The sequence below is a fragment of the Hyperolius riggenbachi genome, chromosome 9 (assembly GCF_040937935.1).
Source record: "Hyperolius riggenbachi isolate aHypRig1 chromosome 9, aHypRig1.pri, whole genome shotgun sequence".
NCBI classification, from domain to species: Eukaryota; Metazoa; Chordata; class Amphibia; order Anura; family Hyperoliidae; genus Hyperolius; species Hyperolius riggenbachi.
This window is the reverse complement of record NC_090654.1, coordinates 175,450,305-175,470,543: the sequence shown is the minus strand read 5'-3', so window position 1 is coordinate 175,470,543 and position 20,239 is coordinate 175,450,305. Positions and strand designations below refer to the sequence as shown.

The following is a 20,239-nucleotide window of genomic DNA, read 5'->3' as shown; positions in this document are numbered from 1 at the left end:
TGGTAATTTACTGTTAATAATTGGTAGGAATGGACAAGGAGCGATCTAAAACACTGAATATGTACTATCAAGGTCAATGACTTCACTACAGGTCTAACCTGCTGCACTGCTTGCTTGCTTGTTGGATGCAGCAGGCCCCTCCCTTTAATATGGCGCTCACCTATTCCATGGACAAGTACAGTCTCTTGGGTGGCAGCATGAATATGCCATTTCTTAAGATCTAAGGTTTCAGAATTATCATATTAATCTCCAGCCAAAAAAAAGGTCTGAATAGCAATACATGTATGTAGTCTAGGCACTGTGTACAGTTAGATGACCATACAAAGTTTACATCTGGTACATCTTATTGGATAGAACACACTCACATTTATGTCTGTAAGTAGCACTTCCTTATTCCTCCTAAAGCACTGTGCCATCCTCTTCAGCCTGGTTAACCCCCCCTGCCATCTGCCTGGATCAAATTACCATATATCCCAGCATATAAGACAACCCTCCCCCAAAATTTTCCAGTTAAAATATAGAGTTTAGGATATACTCGCCGTATAAGACTACCCCTCTTCCAATGCACACCAAATTAAAAAACATATACTGTATGAACAGATGCTGGTGCTGTACTCTATGTGGTACCCAGTATACAGGCGATTGGTAAACTCTCCATAAGTGGATTGGTCAGCTCTCCTTGTCTACCTGTCTTGTTTATCAGAGCAGTATGGAAGAATAGATCATGCTGTGCACATAAAACACACCTCTTTCAGCCTTCTGGCCCACCCTTGTATCTTATTTACCTCTTTCTCTGCCTCTCAGATCTCGCACATGTGTGCCTGCGCCACCTCACTACAGTTTTCAGCAGCGAGATCTGAGAGGCGGTAACAGGAGAGGGCGTATCACTTGACATCAATGACACCCGGCATATAAGACAACCCCTGACTTTTCAGAAGATTTTCAAGGGTTAAAATATACAGTATTTCTCTTTTCACAAGCTGTAGTACAAAGAAAAGACAGGAAAACTGCAACAGCCTATCTTATGTCTGTTATAATTCTTATTTCAGATGTCTGTCTGCCTAGATTAGATCATGGACATGAGGGGTGGAGTTATGACATCAATCCCCCAGCATCCTTTGGACCTATGGTTTGGAAAGAAAAAAAAATGCCAGGGCCAAATTTCACACTGGGGGCAGGGATTTCAAGACCATATGTGGAATACAGACCCTGGGAGTGAGAAAAATCACACTATCACGTGTAGGTTTATATACAGTGGTTTGCAAAAATATTCGGCCCCCTTGAAGCTTTCAACATTTTGTCATACAAACCTGAATCAATTTTATTGGCATTCCATGTGAAAGACCAATAAAAAGTGGTGTACACGTGAGAAGTGGAACAAAAATCATACATGATTCCAAACATTTTTTACAAATAAATAACTGCAAAGTGGGATGTGCGTAATTATTTAGCCCCCTTTGGTCTGAGTGCAGTCAGTTGCCCATAGACATTGTCTGATGAGTGCTAATGACTAAATAGAGTGCACCTGTGTGTAATCTAATGTCAGTAGAAATACAGCTGCTCTGTGACAGCCTCAGGGGTTGTCTAAGAGAATATTGGGAGCAACAACACCATGAAGTCCAAAGAACACACCAGACAGGTCAGGGATAAAGTTATTGAGAAATTTAAAGCAGGCTTAGGCTACAAAAATATTTCCAAAGCCTTGAACATACCACGGAGCACTGTTCAAGCGATCATTCAGAAATGTCTCAGGGGGCTGAATAATTACGCACACCCCACTTTGCAGTTATTTTTTTTTTAATGTTTGGAATCATGTATGATTTTTGTTCCACTTCTCACATGTACACCACGTTGTATTGGCCTTTCATGTGGAATTCCAATAAAACTGATTCATGTTTGTGGCAGTAATATGACAAAATGTGGAAAGCTTCAAGGGGGCCGAATACTTTTGCAAACCACTGTCTCTTGGCAACTTAAAGGGAACCGGAAGCGAGTACAATTATTTAAAATAAACACATGACGTAGCTGCAAATGAACATTACATACTAGCATCACTGCCAGTTCCTCTCAGAAGGAATTTTCTTCTTACAGTGATCCCTTCCAGTTCTGACAATATTTTGTCAGAACTGAAATATGCCAGTTGCTGTCAGATATATATTAGCAGCTGTCAGCTACAACTGAATGTGCAAGGTAATGTCCATGTTTCCCTATGGCTCAAGTGGATATTACAGTTTAACAGTGTGCTGACCAGGAAGCTGTTAGGGGTAATGGCCATTTTTAAAATGGAGGACAGACAATTCCATTGATCACAGTGGACAAATGGAACACAGGAAAGGAGAAAGATTGAGTAGTAGACTACACAGGAGTTAGATATGACCTGTGTATGGTTATTTTGACTTTTTATTTTCAGTTCAGTTTCTCTTTAAAAAGTGGACCCAAATTAAAAATACAAGATTTCAGAAATAAAATTTTCTAAATTATAATAAATAGCAGCCTTTTTTCAGCTGCATGATACCAATTATAAAATAATTTACATTTATTGGAGAAACCCCTCCCTTCCTTTCATATTGCTGGGACAGAATCCGGCAAACTGGTGGAGTAGATGGTGTACAGTAAAGGAGAAATTGCTAATGGCTGCCACCTGCATAACCCTAATTATGAAAAGTATGAAAAGCATGCACTGAAATTTTCATAGGCTTGAAATAGTGTTTATTTATCTTTGTATGTGTCAGGAGTAGTGTAACTAAATATTTTGAATTAAAAAAAAAAAAATGTTTAGTTTGGGTCCGCTTTAAAGCGGATCCGAGATGAAAAACTAACTATAACAAGTAACTTGTCTATACATCTTATTTAAAGAGAATCTGTATTGTTAAAATCGCACAAAAGTAAACATATCAGTGCGTTAGGGGACATCTCCTATTCCCCTCTGTCACACTTTCGCCGCTCCCCGCCGCATTAAAAGTGGTTAAAAACAGTTTTAAAAAGTTTGTTTATAAACAAACAAAATGGCCACCAAAACAGGAAGTAGGTTGATGTACAGTATGTCCACACATAGAAAATACATCCATACACAAGCAGGCTGTATACAGCATTCCTTTTGAATCTCAAGAGATCATTTGTGTGTTTCTTTCCCCCCTGAGGGGGGAGTGCAAAGCAGAACCACAACACTGAAGAACTTGGCAGCCTTCCAGACACAGGCTGACAAGTCTGACAAGGGAAAGATACATTGATTTATTACAGAGACTGTGATAGTACAAAGTGCTGCAGTAAGCCAGAACACCTTAGAATAGCTTTTAGAACTTGTAGGATGATAAAAAACAGGATGCAATTTTTGTTACGGAGTCTCTTTAAAGTTTAGATAGTTTACACAGCAAATCTAGCTGCAAACAACTTCAATAGAATATGATTATTTCTTCCTGTGATACAATGACAGCAGCCATGTTTGTAAACATTACACACAGGCAAGCTTATCTGCATCTTCAGCACACCGCCTGTAAAAAACAAAAAAACAAAAAACAAATCCCCCCTCCTCCCATCTGCCTCTGAAATCTCTGGCTAGTAATGCCTCCCCCTCCTCCTGCCCAGACTGAGCTCCCATGAGCCCTTGCTACTGTCTGAAAATGCCAAGGCTCTCTGAAAAGCTGTGGGCGAGGCTTGTTTAGATTATAGGGAATTAGCATATTAAAAAAAAAAAGTATTTGGCTTGAAATGCCTTATAAACAATAGGAAAGGAACACAATTATGCAATGAGTAAAAGTTCATCTCGGATCCACTTTAAGGCAGCACGGTGGCGTAGTGGTTAGCGCTCTCGCCTTGCAGCGCTGGATCCCCGGTTCGAATCCCAGCCAGGAAAACATCTGCAAGGAGTGTGTATGTTCTCCCTGTGTCTGCGTGTGTTTACTCCCACATCCGAAAAACATACAGATAAGTTAATTGGCTTCTATAGTAGGTACTAGATTGTGAGCCCCTCTGAGGGACAGGTAGTGTCAAGACAATATATACTCTGTACAGCGCTGCATAATGTCGGCACTATATAATTAAACTTATTAGGTTTAAAGCAAACTGTAATTTTTAATTTAGGTACTCTAAGTGGAAGAACCCATGGAATCAGTAAATTAACATCAAGACTGCTCCCCATATGCTAACAATTTCATGGCCACCAGTTCAATTTAGACTTTGCAACCTCAGCTGCTTTAACTTTATGAACCTTTGTTTGAGTTTAACCACTTGAGGACTGCAGGGCTAAACCCCCCTAGTGACCAGGCCATATTTAGTAAAATTGGCCACTGCAGCATTAAGGCTAAGCTGCAGGGCCGCACAACACAGCACACAAGTGATCCACCCCCCCCCTTTTCTCCCCACCAACAGAGCTCTCTGTTTATGGGGTCTGATCTCTCCCCCCATGTTTATATTTTTTTTTAAATAAATATTATTGTCAGTGTTTAAAAAAAAAAAAAAAGTGTTTCTTTAAGTATGTCCCCTCCCTCCCTCCCTCCCCACAGCCAGCCAATTACGGCGATTGGCTGTCATAGGCTTCTGCCTATGAGAGCCGATCGCTCTTGTCCCCCAGGGGGACAGCCGTCCTGTCCCCAGTGCAGCGCTGCACAGTGTAAATAGACGGCGATCACGGCGTCTAACAGTCTCCCGAGCGCAAGAGCCGCTCGGAGACTGAAGGTGGGGCGGAGCTCCGCCCCCCAAGCAGGAGATGCGCGCGCAATCTCCTGCAAAACAGAGCCCCAGGACTTTACGCCTATCGGCGTTAGGCGGTCCTGGGGCTGCGGCCACGCCCATTGGCGTGACGCAGTCAGCAAAAGGTTAAAGGGGAACTTCAGCCTAAACAAACATACTGTCATCAAGTTACATTAATTATGTTAATTAGAATAGATAGGTAATATAATCTCTTACCCACCCTGTTTTAAAAGAACAGGCAAATGTTTGTGATTCATGGGGGCTGCCATCTTTGTCATGGGGGCAGCCATCTTTTTGATTGAAAGGAAGTGACAAGGAGCAGGAGACAGGTCCAACTATCCTGTGTCCTGATTACCCCTCCCAGCTGCACACGCTAGGCTTCAAATGTCAAATTCAAAATGTAAAAAAAAAAAAAATTGCACCAAAACAGCAGATGAGAACAAAATCAGAAATCCCATCATGCTTTGCACAGCATCAGGGGAAAAAAGCCTGGGCAGTTTTCCTCTGTGCAGCTAAAAAATTAGGCTTGTATAAGAGAAACAAAGTTCTGATGGTGTGAAACTGTTAAAGAAACACCAAGCATTTTCAGTGCTGCTGAGTAAATTTTTAGTCCGGAGGTTCACTTTAAGTGAAGTGGTACATTTAACAGTGTTCTCCACAGAATTTTTTTTCCAGCCGGGTGGCATGAAAAAGTAGCCGGGTGGCATGAAAAAGTAGCCGGGTGGGGTGTGTGGTGATATATTGAGGTGCTGATGATGTTAGGGAATACACAATCATATTTCTGTCATTTTTCTGTCTACTTTGTCTGCTATATCTCACATGTGTATTCTGCTTTGAAGCGATGGTCATCTGGCTGTACTACATTTGCATCTAAAGGGACTTCAGTGAATAGAGCTCGGGTAATCAGACAATGGCAGAGATAAAGTTTGGAAGTCATTGACACTTGAAACATTTACACTTCTGTTGGGGAAGAGCCTCCTGTGTGTTACACACTATTTCGTTGTGAGGAAATTAAATTATTGGTGGAGGTGCAAACTATATCCTTATCTTTGATCAGCTAGGAAATACTGTCAACAATGGGGTTGTCACCTGTAACTTGGACTAGGGAAATCTTTTCATGTATGTGGGCTATAGTACATTTTTCACATGTGGATCTCTGGAAATCCCACTATGTCTGAGATTTAATTAAAAACTAGTTCCTCCCCTCCCCAAGGAAGTTGCAGCCTCCAGGCGTATTTCATAGTATAAAACCGCAACTAGGATAGCCACAACTAGTTCTTGGAGGTAGCTCACACGGCTAGAACTAACCTGGTTCCTGACCAGAAGTGCGTACTCCTGCAACAACGCCAGATCGATACGCTGGTACGTGTATTTCCCCGTTTATTTTGGTAAGCAAAATCGCTTTGTGTGTATTTTTGTAACTTGTATTTTTGTAACTTTTTTATTTTGTTTTTTGTAATCTTTTGTATATATTCTGTTCTGCATTGTTCCACTTTTTTCCCTGGAATATTAAATTATTATTTAATAAGCCTGACTTCTGCTGTACTAAACTAACACTCATAGCCTAGAAGAGACTGAAGTGTAACCGTGTATAAGTTCATGCCTAATTGTATGCATGAGCAACACTACCGTATGAGATTGTAATTGCATTGTGTGAATGGGGCACTTCTGCGCTCGACAGCCGAGTGGGAAGTCTAACAGTATCGTTCGGAACGACTGTTAGGGGTTTTGCTTCATTACAGTGTAAGATTGCGTGTGTGTGTGTGTGTGTGTGTGTGTGTGTGTGTGTGTGTGTGTGTGTGTGTGTGTGTGTGTGTGTGTGTGTGTGTGTGTGTGTGTGTGTGTGTGTGTGTGTGTGTGTGTGTGTGTGTGTGTGTGTGTGTGTGTGTGTGTGTGTGTGTGTGTGTGTGTGTGTGTGTGTGTGTGTGTGTGTGTGTGTGTGTGTGTGTGTGTGTGTGTGTGTGGTTCCCGTATTCGGCCTAAGCGCAAAGCTGACCCGAATGCGAAAACGCGGAGTGCGCGCTGAGGACTCGACAGCAGAGTGGAAGTGCCTAGCGAACCGCTAGTGGTGGCAGTGAGAGGTGTTCTGAGGGGTCCCAGCCTTGTTTTAGCTCGAATAAGGCTGCTCCCCGCTTGATCTGGTCAAACCCGCAGTCGGGAACTGTATACGCAGGCGTGCTGCGGGCCGGTTCCTGACAGGGTGCAATGAGAGAATGCAGGGCAGGCGCTTCTCTGCACAACTTTGCTTACAGCATAGGAGGAGCTGAGCCGATGACAGCCGGGTGCTCACCAAAACTAGCCGGTTGGAGAACCTGGCTAAAAGAGCCTGGGGAGAACACTGTTTAACTTTGTAAAAGAGCAAACAGAAGACTACAAAAAGCGTTAAAGACATTTTATGATAAAGTTAATTTAACATAAAAATATTTTGTTTCATCTTTTCAAATCAAGTTAGTTTACTTCCATGTGACATCACACACTAGTGCTATGTGATCAGAAGGGTGTGAGACGCTGGGTAAAGCCTGATGGCTTGTGACTTCTTCATGACTTGGCATTGGAATTACTTGTTCCACTTCTAAACTGTCCAAGTCAATAAATATATAATCTAGACAACCATAAAACCCACCTACATAATTGGTGTAGGCAGGTTCCCCACAAGCACTCTTCAGTTTCAAGGGGTGGTTAAGAGCCATATTGCATCGTTCCTCTTCTCCATTAGACATCCAGTCAGGATGGTCATTTGAGATGGCCCCTTCTCTCATAAAACTATAAAGACCAGTAGAGGGCGTACTATTAAAATCTCCACAGAATATGATAGGAATGCCAGGGTAAAGTTCATAAGCTACATGTCTTATATGTTCTAGAGCCACAGCTATTTGTATTAGACGAATGTTTCCTCCTGGAAAAAAAGGAGTAAAGAGAGTCATAAGAGATGCATCATTCTTGTACATTTAAAAGAACAAGTACTCTATTATAAGGAGTGTAACAGAAGGAACAAGATCAAGAAGTTCAGAGTGCATGCAACAAGTTCCCTCCATTTCTCCTACAACATAGTGTCATAGATAAGAACTGTTCTCTAACCTTAACTTTGGCAATGTCCTTCAGGGAATGCCAATATAGAATATACTAGTACTGAACATCTGATTAAAGTGGACCTGAACTCTTGCACAGGACGGAAGGAAAACCGAGAGAAATGCACCCTGTATGTATTTAGAGAGTTTAACTTGTCTAACTCCCCCTCATCTATGACTACTCACAACCATAGTTTGATCTCTCAGCTGTGCAGCTAAATTTGTAAACACTGCATGTTAACCCCATGTTTGCTTCCATGAAAGCAGGAAGTAGACACTGCAGATTAATTGCAGGATTTGTATCAGCTGTAACAAAGATTTTTCTTCTTTCAAGGTTATTATGCTGTTGCTTATCTTTGAAAACAGAAGAAGTTCTGAGTTGAGGTCTGCTTTAAATCATAGAAAGAATAAAACAAACTTTAATAATGTTATACTCTCACTGGCCACTTCATTAGATACACCTATTACAATCGCTTGGTAACACATCTAATCAGCGCCATGCATTTTAGCATCTAGATGTGGTGAAGACAAGTTGCTGAAGTTCAAACAGTGCATACGAATGGGGAACAATTGGGATTTAAATGAAACCTGTAAGGACAAAAAAAAGTTGCACACAGGTCCTGTGCCCATGCTGGGACAAAACAATCCTCCATTCCCCCACTGCAGCTCAGTTCCATTTTCTCAGTCGGTGGGCCACTGTGCCTGAGAAAACCTCAAACTGCGCCTGGGCAGGATGCTCCCGTCGACGTGAGCAACGATGTGTGTGGCACAGAGGCCGGTTTGTAAGTTGGCAGTAACAAAACAGCCGTAGCGGGGGACCGGAGGATCGTTTTATCCTGGCGCAGGCACAGGACGTCTGCAGGGGGGCAGTATAAGCCCCAGGTAAATTAAACTTTTTTGTTTTGTGTCCTTACAGGTTTCCTTTAAAGAAAGTCTGAAGCCTAAAATAATACCTCTTTTTACTGGGCAGTCCTCTTCAGCAATAAGATCATAGCTGAAACGCTGCACTCCCGCAGCAGAACGATCAATTAATACCCCCAAAATCCCTGGGGCAAAATTCTGGGCTCCTTCCAGGTAGAGGCAGAGCTTTGTGCAGTAGCTCTGCCTCTGCTCATGTCAATCTCCCCCTCCTCCCGCCCCTCAGTCTTCTTTCACTGAGGGGGGCGGGAGGAGGCGGAGATTGACGCAAGCAGAGGCAGAGCTAAAGCGCTTTAGCTCTGCCTCCCCCAGGCAGCAAATCCACAACCTGGAAAGTCGTGGAATTTTTGCCCTGGGATTTTGGGGGTATAAATATCTTGTTCTGCCACGGAGATGCAGCGTTTTAGCTATGATCTCATTGCTGAAGAGGACTGCCCAGTAAAAAGAGGTATTTTTTTGGGCTTCAGACTGATTTTAACGTGGCATTGTTGTTGGTGCCAGGGGGCTAGTCTAAGAGTATCAGTAACTGCTGATCTAGGTTGATTTTCACTTACAACAATCTCTATGATTTAGAGAATGGTCCAAAAAGAGAAAATATCTAGTCAACCGCAGTGGATATCAAAGAAAAAGCAAACTCATTTGAGAAGATTGAAAAACAACAGTAGCAGAAGACCACACCAGGTGCCACTTCTGTCCGCTAAGAACAGGAACAAACTACAATTTGCATAGGCTCACCAAAATTAGAAAATACAAGATTGAAAAGACAGTGCCTGTTCAAATGGGCCACTATTGCTGCAACATTCAGATGGTAGGGTCAGAATTTGACATTAATGACATAAAAGCATGAATTCATCATGCCTTTGGTCAATAGTTCAGACTGGTGGTGTAATGGTGTGGGGACAGTTTCTTGGAACATTTTGGGCCCCTTAGCAAAAATTGAGCATCCCTTTGGCTGTTTTACATCTACTTTTTGTGTTGCGGATGCTCCTGCTGCAATCCGAAAATTGACAAACATATGACCCTGCGGCAGCAACTCTTCCCCCCTCTGTAACGTACTCCTTTCTGGGCAGGAAGTACATCACTGGGTTTCCCGTCTGTCCACGGTCCAACGGTTACACTACGTGCATGACCCGTTAACCCAAGCACCGTGCATTAAGCGCAGTGCTTACTGTAACGCGCGGTTGCCCTTGTGTCGGCTTGGATAATTCTGGCCAACACGAGGGACCGCAATAAGTGTGAAAGTGTCCATAGACTCATTACTTTGTGGCAAAATAGGGTAATGCAAAAGGGGCCTGAAATTAAATTTTGACAAAAAAAGAAAAAAAATAATTGGCCAGTTACTTACCTGGGGCTTCTTCCAGCCACCAGTAGTCTTCTTGGTCTCTTGCCATTATCCTGTGCTGCTCAGGTCCCTCAGTGTCACCCCTCTGAATGCTGGATGTGCAGCCCGATGTCGTGAACCTCCTCCGGCACGCTTCTGTGGCAGGAGCATTCTACCCTTGTGCAGTAAGCAAAAATTGCTACTACGCATATGCAGAATACTTGAGGGCAACATGAGTGCAATCAAGGAGGCGAAGGCCTGCACCATGTATGCACAGTGGCTGGTGACTGACCTGGCTTACAGATGGGCAACACTGGGAGAACCAAGCAGCACGGAATGACGGCAACAGACCAGGAAGACTTCAGGGGGGTTGGAAGAAGCTCCAGGTAAGTAGCTGGCCATTTTTTTCAGTTAAAGGCAACCTCCAGTTTGAAAATTTTACTTTAGCTGAAAAGTCAAGACTTTCAAGGAGTAACGGGGATTGGGGGGTGGAATCAAAGAAAAGGAATGGACAATGCACAGAGGTATGTGGATGTAGCATGAATATGCCTCTGTGCTCACTTTACATAGCTTTGTCTTCAGTCAGGTATATCTTAAATCAAATACGGCAAAGAAAGATGAAAGAGAGTATGGCCAAACGTTAATTATGGATTGATGTTATGGAAAAGGTAGGATCAAGCATAATCATAGTAAGGGAGACCTAGAGGGAAAGTGGAGTAGGGGAGCTAGGCATAAAGAAGTCCTTTTCCTTGGGGGATAGTCATTAACGGAAAATGGAATTGGAAATGGACTGCTGATCGGTGTCATGCACAGAAAACTGACAAATGCATTGTCACTATACCAATGACTAAATGTTCAGAGAGTTCATTCGGTAGCTAGTGAAAGGGGACGTGTTTTTAATTTCCTTTTCTCACATTTAGCGGACTCTTGGGTTTTTGGATTAGTTCCCTTCAGACTGCTGATAAACACTGCGTGGTTAGAGTAGGACTCACCAGATTGGGGACACTTTGGCGCAGTTGGTGAGCTTAAAGAGTCTGAAGCGAGAATAAATCTCGCTTCAGACCTCCTAAATAGCAGAGGCATGTGTGCCCCTGTTAAACCGCCGCTATCCGGCGGCTTAACGGGGGTCCCTGATCCCCCAAATCCCCTCCGTAATGCGAGGGAGCGCTTCCTGGTTGGGGCAGGGCTGACCGCCGCAGCCCTGCCCCACGCGCGTATCTCCGCCTCTCCCCCGCCCCTCTCAGTCTTCCTTCACTGAGAGGGGCGGGGGAGAGGCGGCGATGCGCCGCTGATAGACGCGACTGGAGGCAGGGCTGCAGTCGTTAGCCCTGCCTCCAGGAGCGACCAAATGCACGACCAAGTCGTGCTGGGGTGGGTTTGGGGGTGAAGGGACCCCCTTTGTGCGGCGCGATAGCGGCGGTTTGGCAGGGGCACACGTGCCCCTGCTAACTTTGAGCTCTGAAGCGAGATTTATTCTCGCTTCAGAGTCTCTTTAAGTGCGTTAAAGCGAAACCAAGAGCCCCTGTCACTGTTTTCCTGTTGTGTGCTGCAGCCCCTCTGGATTTATACATTTCTTATGGAGATTAGGGATCTCCATTAGTGCATTTATGCTTTACAAAAAAATTGCATAAAAGTTGGTTTGTGCTGCTCACCCCTTGGTATTTGTTTATACCAATGACTAAGCCAGCACCTAAACTAACTAGTGTCCCAGCAAATAGTACACACAAACACCAACCTTCTAATTGGCTCATGGGATGGGGCACTGAATGACAGCACAGCCACATCTTCTCAGACATCCTGATTGAAGGGAAAGCTGCAGGTTACAAATTTATGTGAACTTACCATTAGGATGAAAGTAAAGATGGGTGTTGGCAATGCATATTTTTCTAGAAGGTTCACTGGTGGACTCCAGTACAGATACCTAAGAAGGACAAGAAAACAGAAGTCATTTCAACATGAAGCAAACCTGAAGAGCTTCTCTGAGCTCTCCGACTACTTTAGTCAGAAAGCAGTGTTATATTCTGAAGCACTTATACATCAATAAACAGTGAAAGACAACTTCAGATAACATTTGACTGCATGGAAGTTCAAAGGGTCATTAATTCTGCTCTGTTTCAGAGTTTAACTACTTAAAGAGACACTGAAGTGAAAAAAAAATAATATGATATAATGAATTGGTTGTGTACTATGAACAATTACTAGAAGATTATCAGCAAAGAAAATATTCTCATATTTTTATTTTCAGGTATATAGTGTGTTTTCTAACATTGCATCATTCTCTAATATGTGCAGATTACACAACACTCTGCATTCAAAATGATTATTTCAGAGCAGTCTGTGAACTAATGACCTCTTCTCTAGCAGATAAAAAGAAAACTGTTCACTTATAGTTGAGATAATAAAAGTCAGAAGACAGCCCTCTCCACAACTTTGAAAGTCGTAGAGATTAATGGCTTTTTTGCATAGAGATAACTGTAGTTTCTTAACTCTTCCTGTACTGGAAACAATTACACTGATGTATCTGATCTTAATGTTTTATTTCTTAGCTGTGCTACACATACAAATCATAATATCATCATTTTTTTTTCGCTTCAGTGTCTCTTTAAGGACCGCGTCACACCAATAGGCATGACCGCCGCGGTAGCCCCAGGTCCACCTAACGGCAATCGGCGTAAAGTCCAGGGTCTGGCTTTTGCAGGAGATTGCGCGTGCCGCATTTTCGCTTTCAGTCTCCCAGCGGCGATCGCCGCTAGGAGATTGTTAGACGGCAAAACTGCTGTCTTTTCACTCGATACAGCGCTGCGATCTAAGGCAGCACTGTACTGGAGACAGCCGTTCCCCTCCAGAGGATCAGGGGTGATCGGCTGGTGGATAAGAAAGAAAGAAAGAAAGAAAGAAAGAAAGAAAGAAAGAAAGAAAGAAAGAAAGAAAGAAAGAAAGAAAGAAAGAAAGAAAGAAAGAAAGAAAGAAAGAAAGAAAGAAAGAAAGAAAGAAATATAAAAAATAATGTTGAAGCTTCTAATTAGTTTTTCAGGTGAGCTGCCAATACAGTCAAACTGCATAGAGAGAGAACTAGTTTAGTAACGTTTGACTTTAAAAAATATGAGTAAACATAGGTAAGTTGTAAATCGGATTGGTACTATACAGTGCGTCCAAATGTGTATCTCAAAATGATACATGTCACTTCAGGTACTTTGTAACTGAAGAGAGAAAATATTTAAGTATTTATATAGCGCCAACATATTACGCAGCGCTGTACAGAGTATATTGTCTTGTCACTAACTGTCCTTCAGAGGGGCTCACATTCTAATCAGAATATGAAGTAGGTTGCATATAAAGCATGTACCTCTAAAGCAATGCCGAGCAAACTACGGCTCGCATGCGCTGTACATCTAGCCTGCCGATAGCCGGATGGATTCCCCCCCCTCCCCCCCCCCCTGCAGGAGTCGCGAGCGGCCGGTAACGGGGTCAATACTCACCTGTTCACCGATTCCAGTGTAGTGTCTTCATGACAACAGGGCGTCATATAATCCGCCGTCAGGACATACCAGCGTATTACACGCTGCCGGAGCATAAGTTTGCCCAGCGCTGCTCTAAAGCCTTGTACACATGTACGAGGCATGTCACCCGGAGAAATCAGAACTCGATCATTCAAGTGACAATGCAGGGCTCCAGCTATACAGATGCGTTGCTAGCCTGGTTCTGTTGCTATGTAGGGGGGAGTAGGTTGAGTGGTGCATAACAGAGCGGGCAGAGAGAGCGCAGAGAACAATGCCCTTGGTCAGCACTCACCCAAGTCAGTCTGCATGATGATTTGCTCACCGACCCACCAAGGGGTTTGAGGGCCACCATACACACACTACATTCTCAGTAGAGATGTCGTTTTCGGCTGCCTCAGTAGAGTTTAAATTAGCATGTGATCAGGACAGCTCCATCCCTGGACGTGTTTAAATCCAGACTGAAAACCCACCTGTTCAGTTTAGCATTTGCAGAAATATAATTTTTGTTGTGTTAATACTTCATTCTACCACCATTACTGTATCAGAGAGGTACACACTGTACAATTTTCCATCAGATCAACAGATCTATTAGATAATTCACCACCGTTCCGATCGTATTGCGATCGATTTTGGGTACTTGACACAAAATCGATCTGAAACAATTTGGACGTCTGTACACAATGCAATTTCTTATCAGATCACTGGTTGATCTGATGGAAAATTGTACCGTGTGTAGGAGTGTTAAGCGATTTGAGTCCTATGGGAGAAAAGCGCTATTGAAATGTTTGTTATGTGTGCAAAGCTCAAGGGAAACAAATCTTAGCGCACTGTGTCTTTTTCTTCAGGCTTCCATTCCCCGTTAACTAGATAGAATTTTTAGTATTTGACTGCCCACAACTAGAATAAAGTAGCTCTGTAAATGACCAGGGCTGTGGAGTCGGTCCAAAAATCCACCGACTCCGACTCCTCAGTTTAGGATTCCACCGACTCCGACTCCACGACTCCGACTCCTCTAATTTGCATATTACAATTTTGTTGATTAAAAGTATGTAACATGAAATTCGTCTCTTAACTGCCAACGCTTAGGAATTTTACAAGACAACTGAAGTGAGAAGGATATGTAGACTACTATATTTATTCCCTTTTAGACTAAAACTAGTCCTTGGTAAGAGTACTTGTAAAAGGTACAAACCGGAACAAAGAACATCTATCAGGCCCTAGGCAATGTAACTGTGGGTACATGTAAGAATGATGTGCAGGTACTCTGCAGGGGAATGAGGAGATTGTAAACAGACAACACCTCTGTGTTCAATGTGCACAGCATTCTCAGTGGATTCCCTGCAGCTCTGTGGGGAGTGCATATGTAGAGTATAGTACTACTGTGTAACAAAGTAAACCTGAGACAGATGAAATTAAAGTTTTATACATACCTGGGGCTTCCTCCAGCCGCCTTCAGGATAATCAGTCCCTCGTTGTCCTCCTCCACCACCTGGATCTTCTGCTATGAGTCCAGGTACTTGAGCCAGTGAGGCGTAGTGCGCATGCACACACTCCGCCGCCAGGAGCATACTACACCTGTGCAGCACTATTGCGCAGGTACAGAATGTTCCTGGCTGTGGGAGCGGCATGCGGCCGGACAGCGCTGACTGGCTGAATTACCACGACTCATAGCAGAAGATCCGGGTGGTGGAAGACAGTGAGGGACTGATTAGCCTGAAGGGGGCTGGAGGAAGCCCCAGGTATGTATAAAACTTTACTTTTCATCCGTCTCAGTTTCCCTTTAATTTGTAGTCACCAAACCAAATGTTAATAACATATCAAATTATTTGATTTCATCAGCAAAGGGAGTGCATACATTTGCATAAATCAGCATCAATGCAGAATTATTTCCATCTCGTTGACCATCTCTATTAGTGACACAGCTACACATCAGGCTTTATTCTTACAGCATAGATGTTATTTAGTATATATAATAGATTCCTGTGTACACATCATATATACAGTCACAATCAGATATGTATATCTGACCTTAAAAATACGTGGACTGCTTTATTGAAGCAGCACAAGTAACTAATTTTGATTGGTTTATTTCATTTTTGTAGACTAAGCACAGCTATTACTGTATATATATATACTGTATATATACATTATTTTTAATGACTTTTATCTGAGAAATAGAACATTTTATCATATTTTCTATTTTAATTAGTTACAAATTCATTAGGAGTCGGAGTCGGTGCATTTTTCCCCGACTCCGACTCCAGGCACCCAAAATTGCCCGACTCCACGACTCCGACTCCACAGCCCTGTAAATGACTACACTTTCTTCTAATAATTCCCTATTCCCCACGCATTCTAACTCTGTGCATAAGCGCATCTGTACTAGGCATGCGTTAGTGTGGGAACTGTGCACAGCCCACACGATGAATAGTTTGTGCATATGGATGAGCTATAACTGTCCTGGCCTTTATGGGGGCATTACCAGTGGCAGGAGGGTTTAACTTACCTGTGTAGCTGTCTTTTGCTGACATGCTGCAAGCCACTCTCCATCTTCCTGACAATTCCTCCTAGTAAGCGTGGCTTTGAAGGCAGAAGTGTTAGGAAGATGGACAGTGGCAAGCAGCGCATTGGCAAGAGTAGGCGACATAGGGCAAACCCTTCTACCGTGGACAGTGCCTGCATACAAGTCATGACAGTTTTGGATATCAGGAAACATTTCCCAGTAATTCCTATTTGTGCAGAGTTAGAAACCAGTGCATGAGTACGCAATCCTAAAAATGGCTTTAAAAACATAAAAATGGAGACAACTTATTGCTGCAAAATAAGAGTTATAGCTTCTAACCTTTATACTGAATAAATTAGGTTTTTATGTAGGGTGCAGTTGCTTTAAAAAAAAACAGTGCACAAATATAAAGTTTACAATACTATGAAGAAATGTACAGCATGACCCTAATTACTGAAGTAGTTTACACATGGAGAATAAGCCAAATCCACACTGGTAATGACTTGGGGGTCTTCCAACAGGATTACACCCCAAAAATCTTATAACATATTTTGAATGGTACTGTTCCTCTTATTGAAACCCCAATCAAAAGAAAATGTACAATGCAAGAACTTCAGACATGATATAAAATGCCTTTGGCCAGTTTTTGCACTCTACATGAAATGGAACTTTGTGCAGGGCTAGTTAGAATTGGGGAACTTATGGTTTACAGGATAGCTTGATTAGTTAATAAAATGTAAGATATTTAATCAAAGCTTCAGAATCTGATTGGCTCTGTGCAAAATTGTGGGTCAGTCCCAGCCAATTATGGTTTTTGCAGACCTAAACATTCCAGTAAACCTTTTCACCTCCCCCAGCACGAGTATCTACATCCCTGTATGTACACAAATACAAACAAATACAAACAGATGGTTCTGTTTCTATTTTTAGAACACACTGACTCTATATCTCCATCTTGTGGCCAAAGGCCTCTTGCACACTGAACACGATTTCGATTCAGATTCCGCTTTTTAATCAGTTTTTACATCCGATTCAGATTCTGATTTGCAGTTTGCTCCCTGCACACTGCAAATCGGAATCTGAATCGGATGTACAAACTTATTAAAAAGCGGAATCGGAATCGCGTGCAGTGTGCAAGAGGCCAAAAAGTAAAACCACATCCAAATACCTTATTATACACCTTCCCATAGAAATATGAAATACATGTTAATTTTTTTTAAAAACCCTTGGAGGTGAAAGCTTCTAGTGAGCACCCACCTGCAGGGCAGAGGACCTCTGCAGCACCTTGTCTCTAGCAGCCGTGTACTGGCTGAGGGTTTCTAGCAGTGGTTGGTGTCTGGGTTCCTGGGTCAGCGACTCCCCTAGGAGGATGTCGTGCTGGCTACACAGGCGGTAGCGGCTGCGCCGATAAAAGGTAGCCAGGCCTTCATGCTGCTTGTCCTTCAGGCGGAAAAGGCCATCCAGGCCAAAGGCATCCATGGCTGGGACTAGGCTGTTGGTGAAGGCTGTACGATCCACCTCCTGCAAGCACAGCAGGTCAGCCTGGTAGCCACTGAGCTCCTTGCGTAGCAGGCACTGACGGTACTCCATCTCCAACCCATAGGGGGCGCAGTAAGGGAAGAGTACTGTGCGGGCGTGCTCCGTCTGAGCATAGATATCCGCCAGCACATTATAGGAAACCACCCGGCTCTGCGGCTCCTCCGTCCGCCTCTGCGTATACAGGTGCCGCTGATCGAAGGTGCAGAGCCCGGGCCCAGCCTCCACAGGCCCTGCCGCCTCCACCTCCCGGCTTTCCCCGTAGCGCTCCTCCTCACCCGGGGTGACGCGCAGCTTCAGCCGCATCCCAATGTCCGACACCTCCGGGAGGAACACGCGCTGGCGGCCCGCCTCTTGCCACTCCTCCCCGGCCTGGCCGCTGGGAGAGTCCCCGGCTTGGGCCTGCTTATACCAAACATAGAGCGAGTGATCGGGCCGGGCAAACTCCAGCTTGAGCCGAGGGCAGACGGGGAAGCCGGCCATGATGTGCAGCGGCATCTCCAGCTCATGGCACATGGGGGGGTTCCTCTCCACGCGGTACCGCCGCTCTCCCACCAGCAGCTCCGTTCCGTCCTGCCACGCCTCGGCATTGCTCAGCCCATCTGGCACCGGCTGCCCCCGCAGGAGGAGACGAACGGGTGGGCCCGGGCCGGGGGGCTCTTTCCTCCGCTTGGTCTTGGTGGCATTGGCGGAGATGCGAGCCAAGGTTCTCCCGAGCAGTTCCGACTGATCCCGCTGCATCTGCCGGGAGACACCGCTCAGGTTGAAGGAAATGCTGAGCTTAGGCTCGGATGGGACGGCCCGCACCACCGCCCGATCCATAGTATCAGGCCGCCGCCGGCCCAACCACCGCAGCACCCAACACACCAGCCGGGATGAGCCCAGCATCACAGCGCTCTCTGCCGGCGACTCACTTCACTGCTGTGCTGAGTGCTCTGCTGCTGTCACGTGACTCATAGGCCAATGAACTGCGGATTGTTACACCGCACTCTACAGGCGACCCAACAGATTGCTCTGTCAAAACAAACAGAACATTTATATCCGCTTTTCTCCTGGCGGACTCAAAGCGCCAGAGCTGCAGCCACCAGGACGCGCTCTATAGGCAGTAGCAGTGTTGGGGCCCTTTTCCACTAGCAAGCGCGATCGCAAGCGCAAATCACCTACGCTTGCGATCTCGCAGGCTCCTTTTTCCACTGTCGGCGTTCTGCTGTACCGCCGGCAGGAATGTAACGCGATTGCGACGAGAATAGCACAGGACGGCGATCGCGTTTCGGCAAAAAACAAATCACGATCGAAGCGCCATAGTGGAAAAAGAGCACTGCGATTTACATGTTATCACGGTGCTCTAGCGATTAGAAAAACGGCTGCGATGCGCTTTTTAAATCACTTCGCAGCCAGTGGAAAAGGGCCCTTAGGGAGACTTGCCTAAGGTCTCCTACTGAATAGGTGCTGGCTTACTGAACAGGCAGCGCCGAGATTCAAACCCCGGTCTCCTGTCAAAAGACTTCTAAAAAGGTATACATATGGAAGTCATGTGGTAGAACATCCACCAAGCGAAATCCAGCACCACTTTATTAAAACGTTCATTTTTTGTTAGAACAAGATAAAAACTGGGTACAAAGAGTAAGGGCTCATTTACACTTAATCAGTTGGTACGCGTTAGTACATGTTTTTTCCATAGCAGTGCATTGTGAAAAAGATTTCAGTTAAAACACGCTAAGTGTGAAAAGTGCCATAGGAAAACATGGGCATCCCCCTCCTTTTGTGTCACCAACCCCCCCTCTAGATTGTAAGCCTTTGGCAGGGCCCTCTCCCCTTGTGTATCTCACTTGATTGTGTGCACTTTACCCAGAATTTGGAACTGGTAATTCTTACCACTACCACTTCAGTTTATGATCTGGTATGTACTACTATCTGCATTGTGTGGTGTATCTTATTGCTATTACATGTACTGTTGTATTTATGGTCTGTTACCTGTATTGTTCTGTCACCCCAGTTATCATTGTCTGTAATCCTATTTATTGTACAGTGCTGCGTAATATGTTGGCGCTATATAAATCTAATAAATAATAATAATAATTACTTTGAAAATTAGTTTTCTTTCAGTCATAACTGAGAGCAACTGATTAAGTGTAAACAGGGTCTTAGGGCTTGTTTCCATTGCAATGGAGGAGGTGGCTGTGCGTCAGTGCAGCTCTGCGTTGCATCACGTGATTACTCGAGGCAGCACTTCCGATGCCATTATAATGAATGGGATCGCGGGCGCAATCGCCCCAAAAATGCACATTCTGTGGTGAAACGCAGTGAATGTATGGAAACATCAGACAGTGCAATCTATGCACTCTCTGTTGTCCCTGCGATCACATTTCCATAAGCGCGGCTAAAAGGGCGCATATGGAAACGAGCCCTAACGGAACATGGCTGCGTTGTGTGCTGGATTTTGTTTGGTGGATGTTGTAAGTCCTTGGCAGTACACAGTGTCAGTCCATTGCACAGTTCAGCCCTGTCATTTGAATGCGGCTTTTTCCTGCTGTGGTGAATGTGGTAGGACAGCACCTATGAAGCTGCCCAAACTTACGCCAATCCTGGGCACCCAAGTTTCCAGTTTCCATGTAGACCTTACTACAGTACTGTGGCAGAGAGCAGTTGCCTGGGCTGCCAGAGGTGACATATTGACCAGGGCACTGTAATTATATTTCACTGA

At 44.3% G+C, this 20,239-nt stretch overlaps 1 protein-coding gene across 1 annotated transcript; it reads right to left on the bottom strand.

Moving 5' to 3' along the window:
* Window positions 1-7,066: 7,066 nt before the first annotated feature.
* PDE12 (phosphodiesterase 12) lies at window positions 7,067-18,461 on the bottom strand. The gene is made up of 3 exons (XM_068253713.1): window positions 17,257-18,461; window positions 11,839-11,917; window positions 7,067-7,585 (listed from the first exon to the last, which is right to left on the bottom strand). Exons 1-3 carry the CDS (start codon window positions 18,421-18,423, stop codon window positions 7,143-7,145), a joined length of 1,689 nt encoding a protein of 562 aa, XP_068109814.1. The 5' UTR covers window positions 18,424-18,461; the 3' UTR covers window positions 7,067-7,142.
* Between the last annotated feature and the right edge of the window lie 1,778 nt (window positions 18,462-20,239).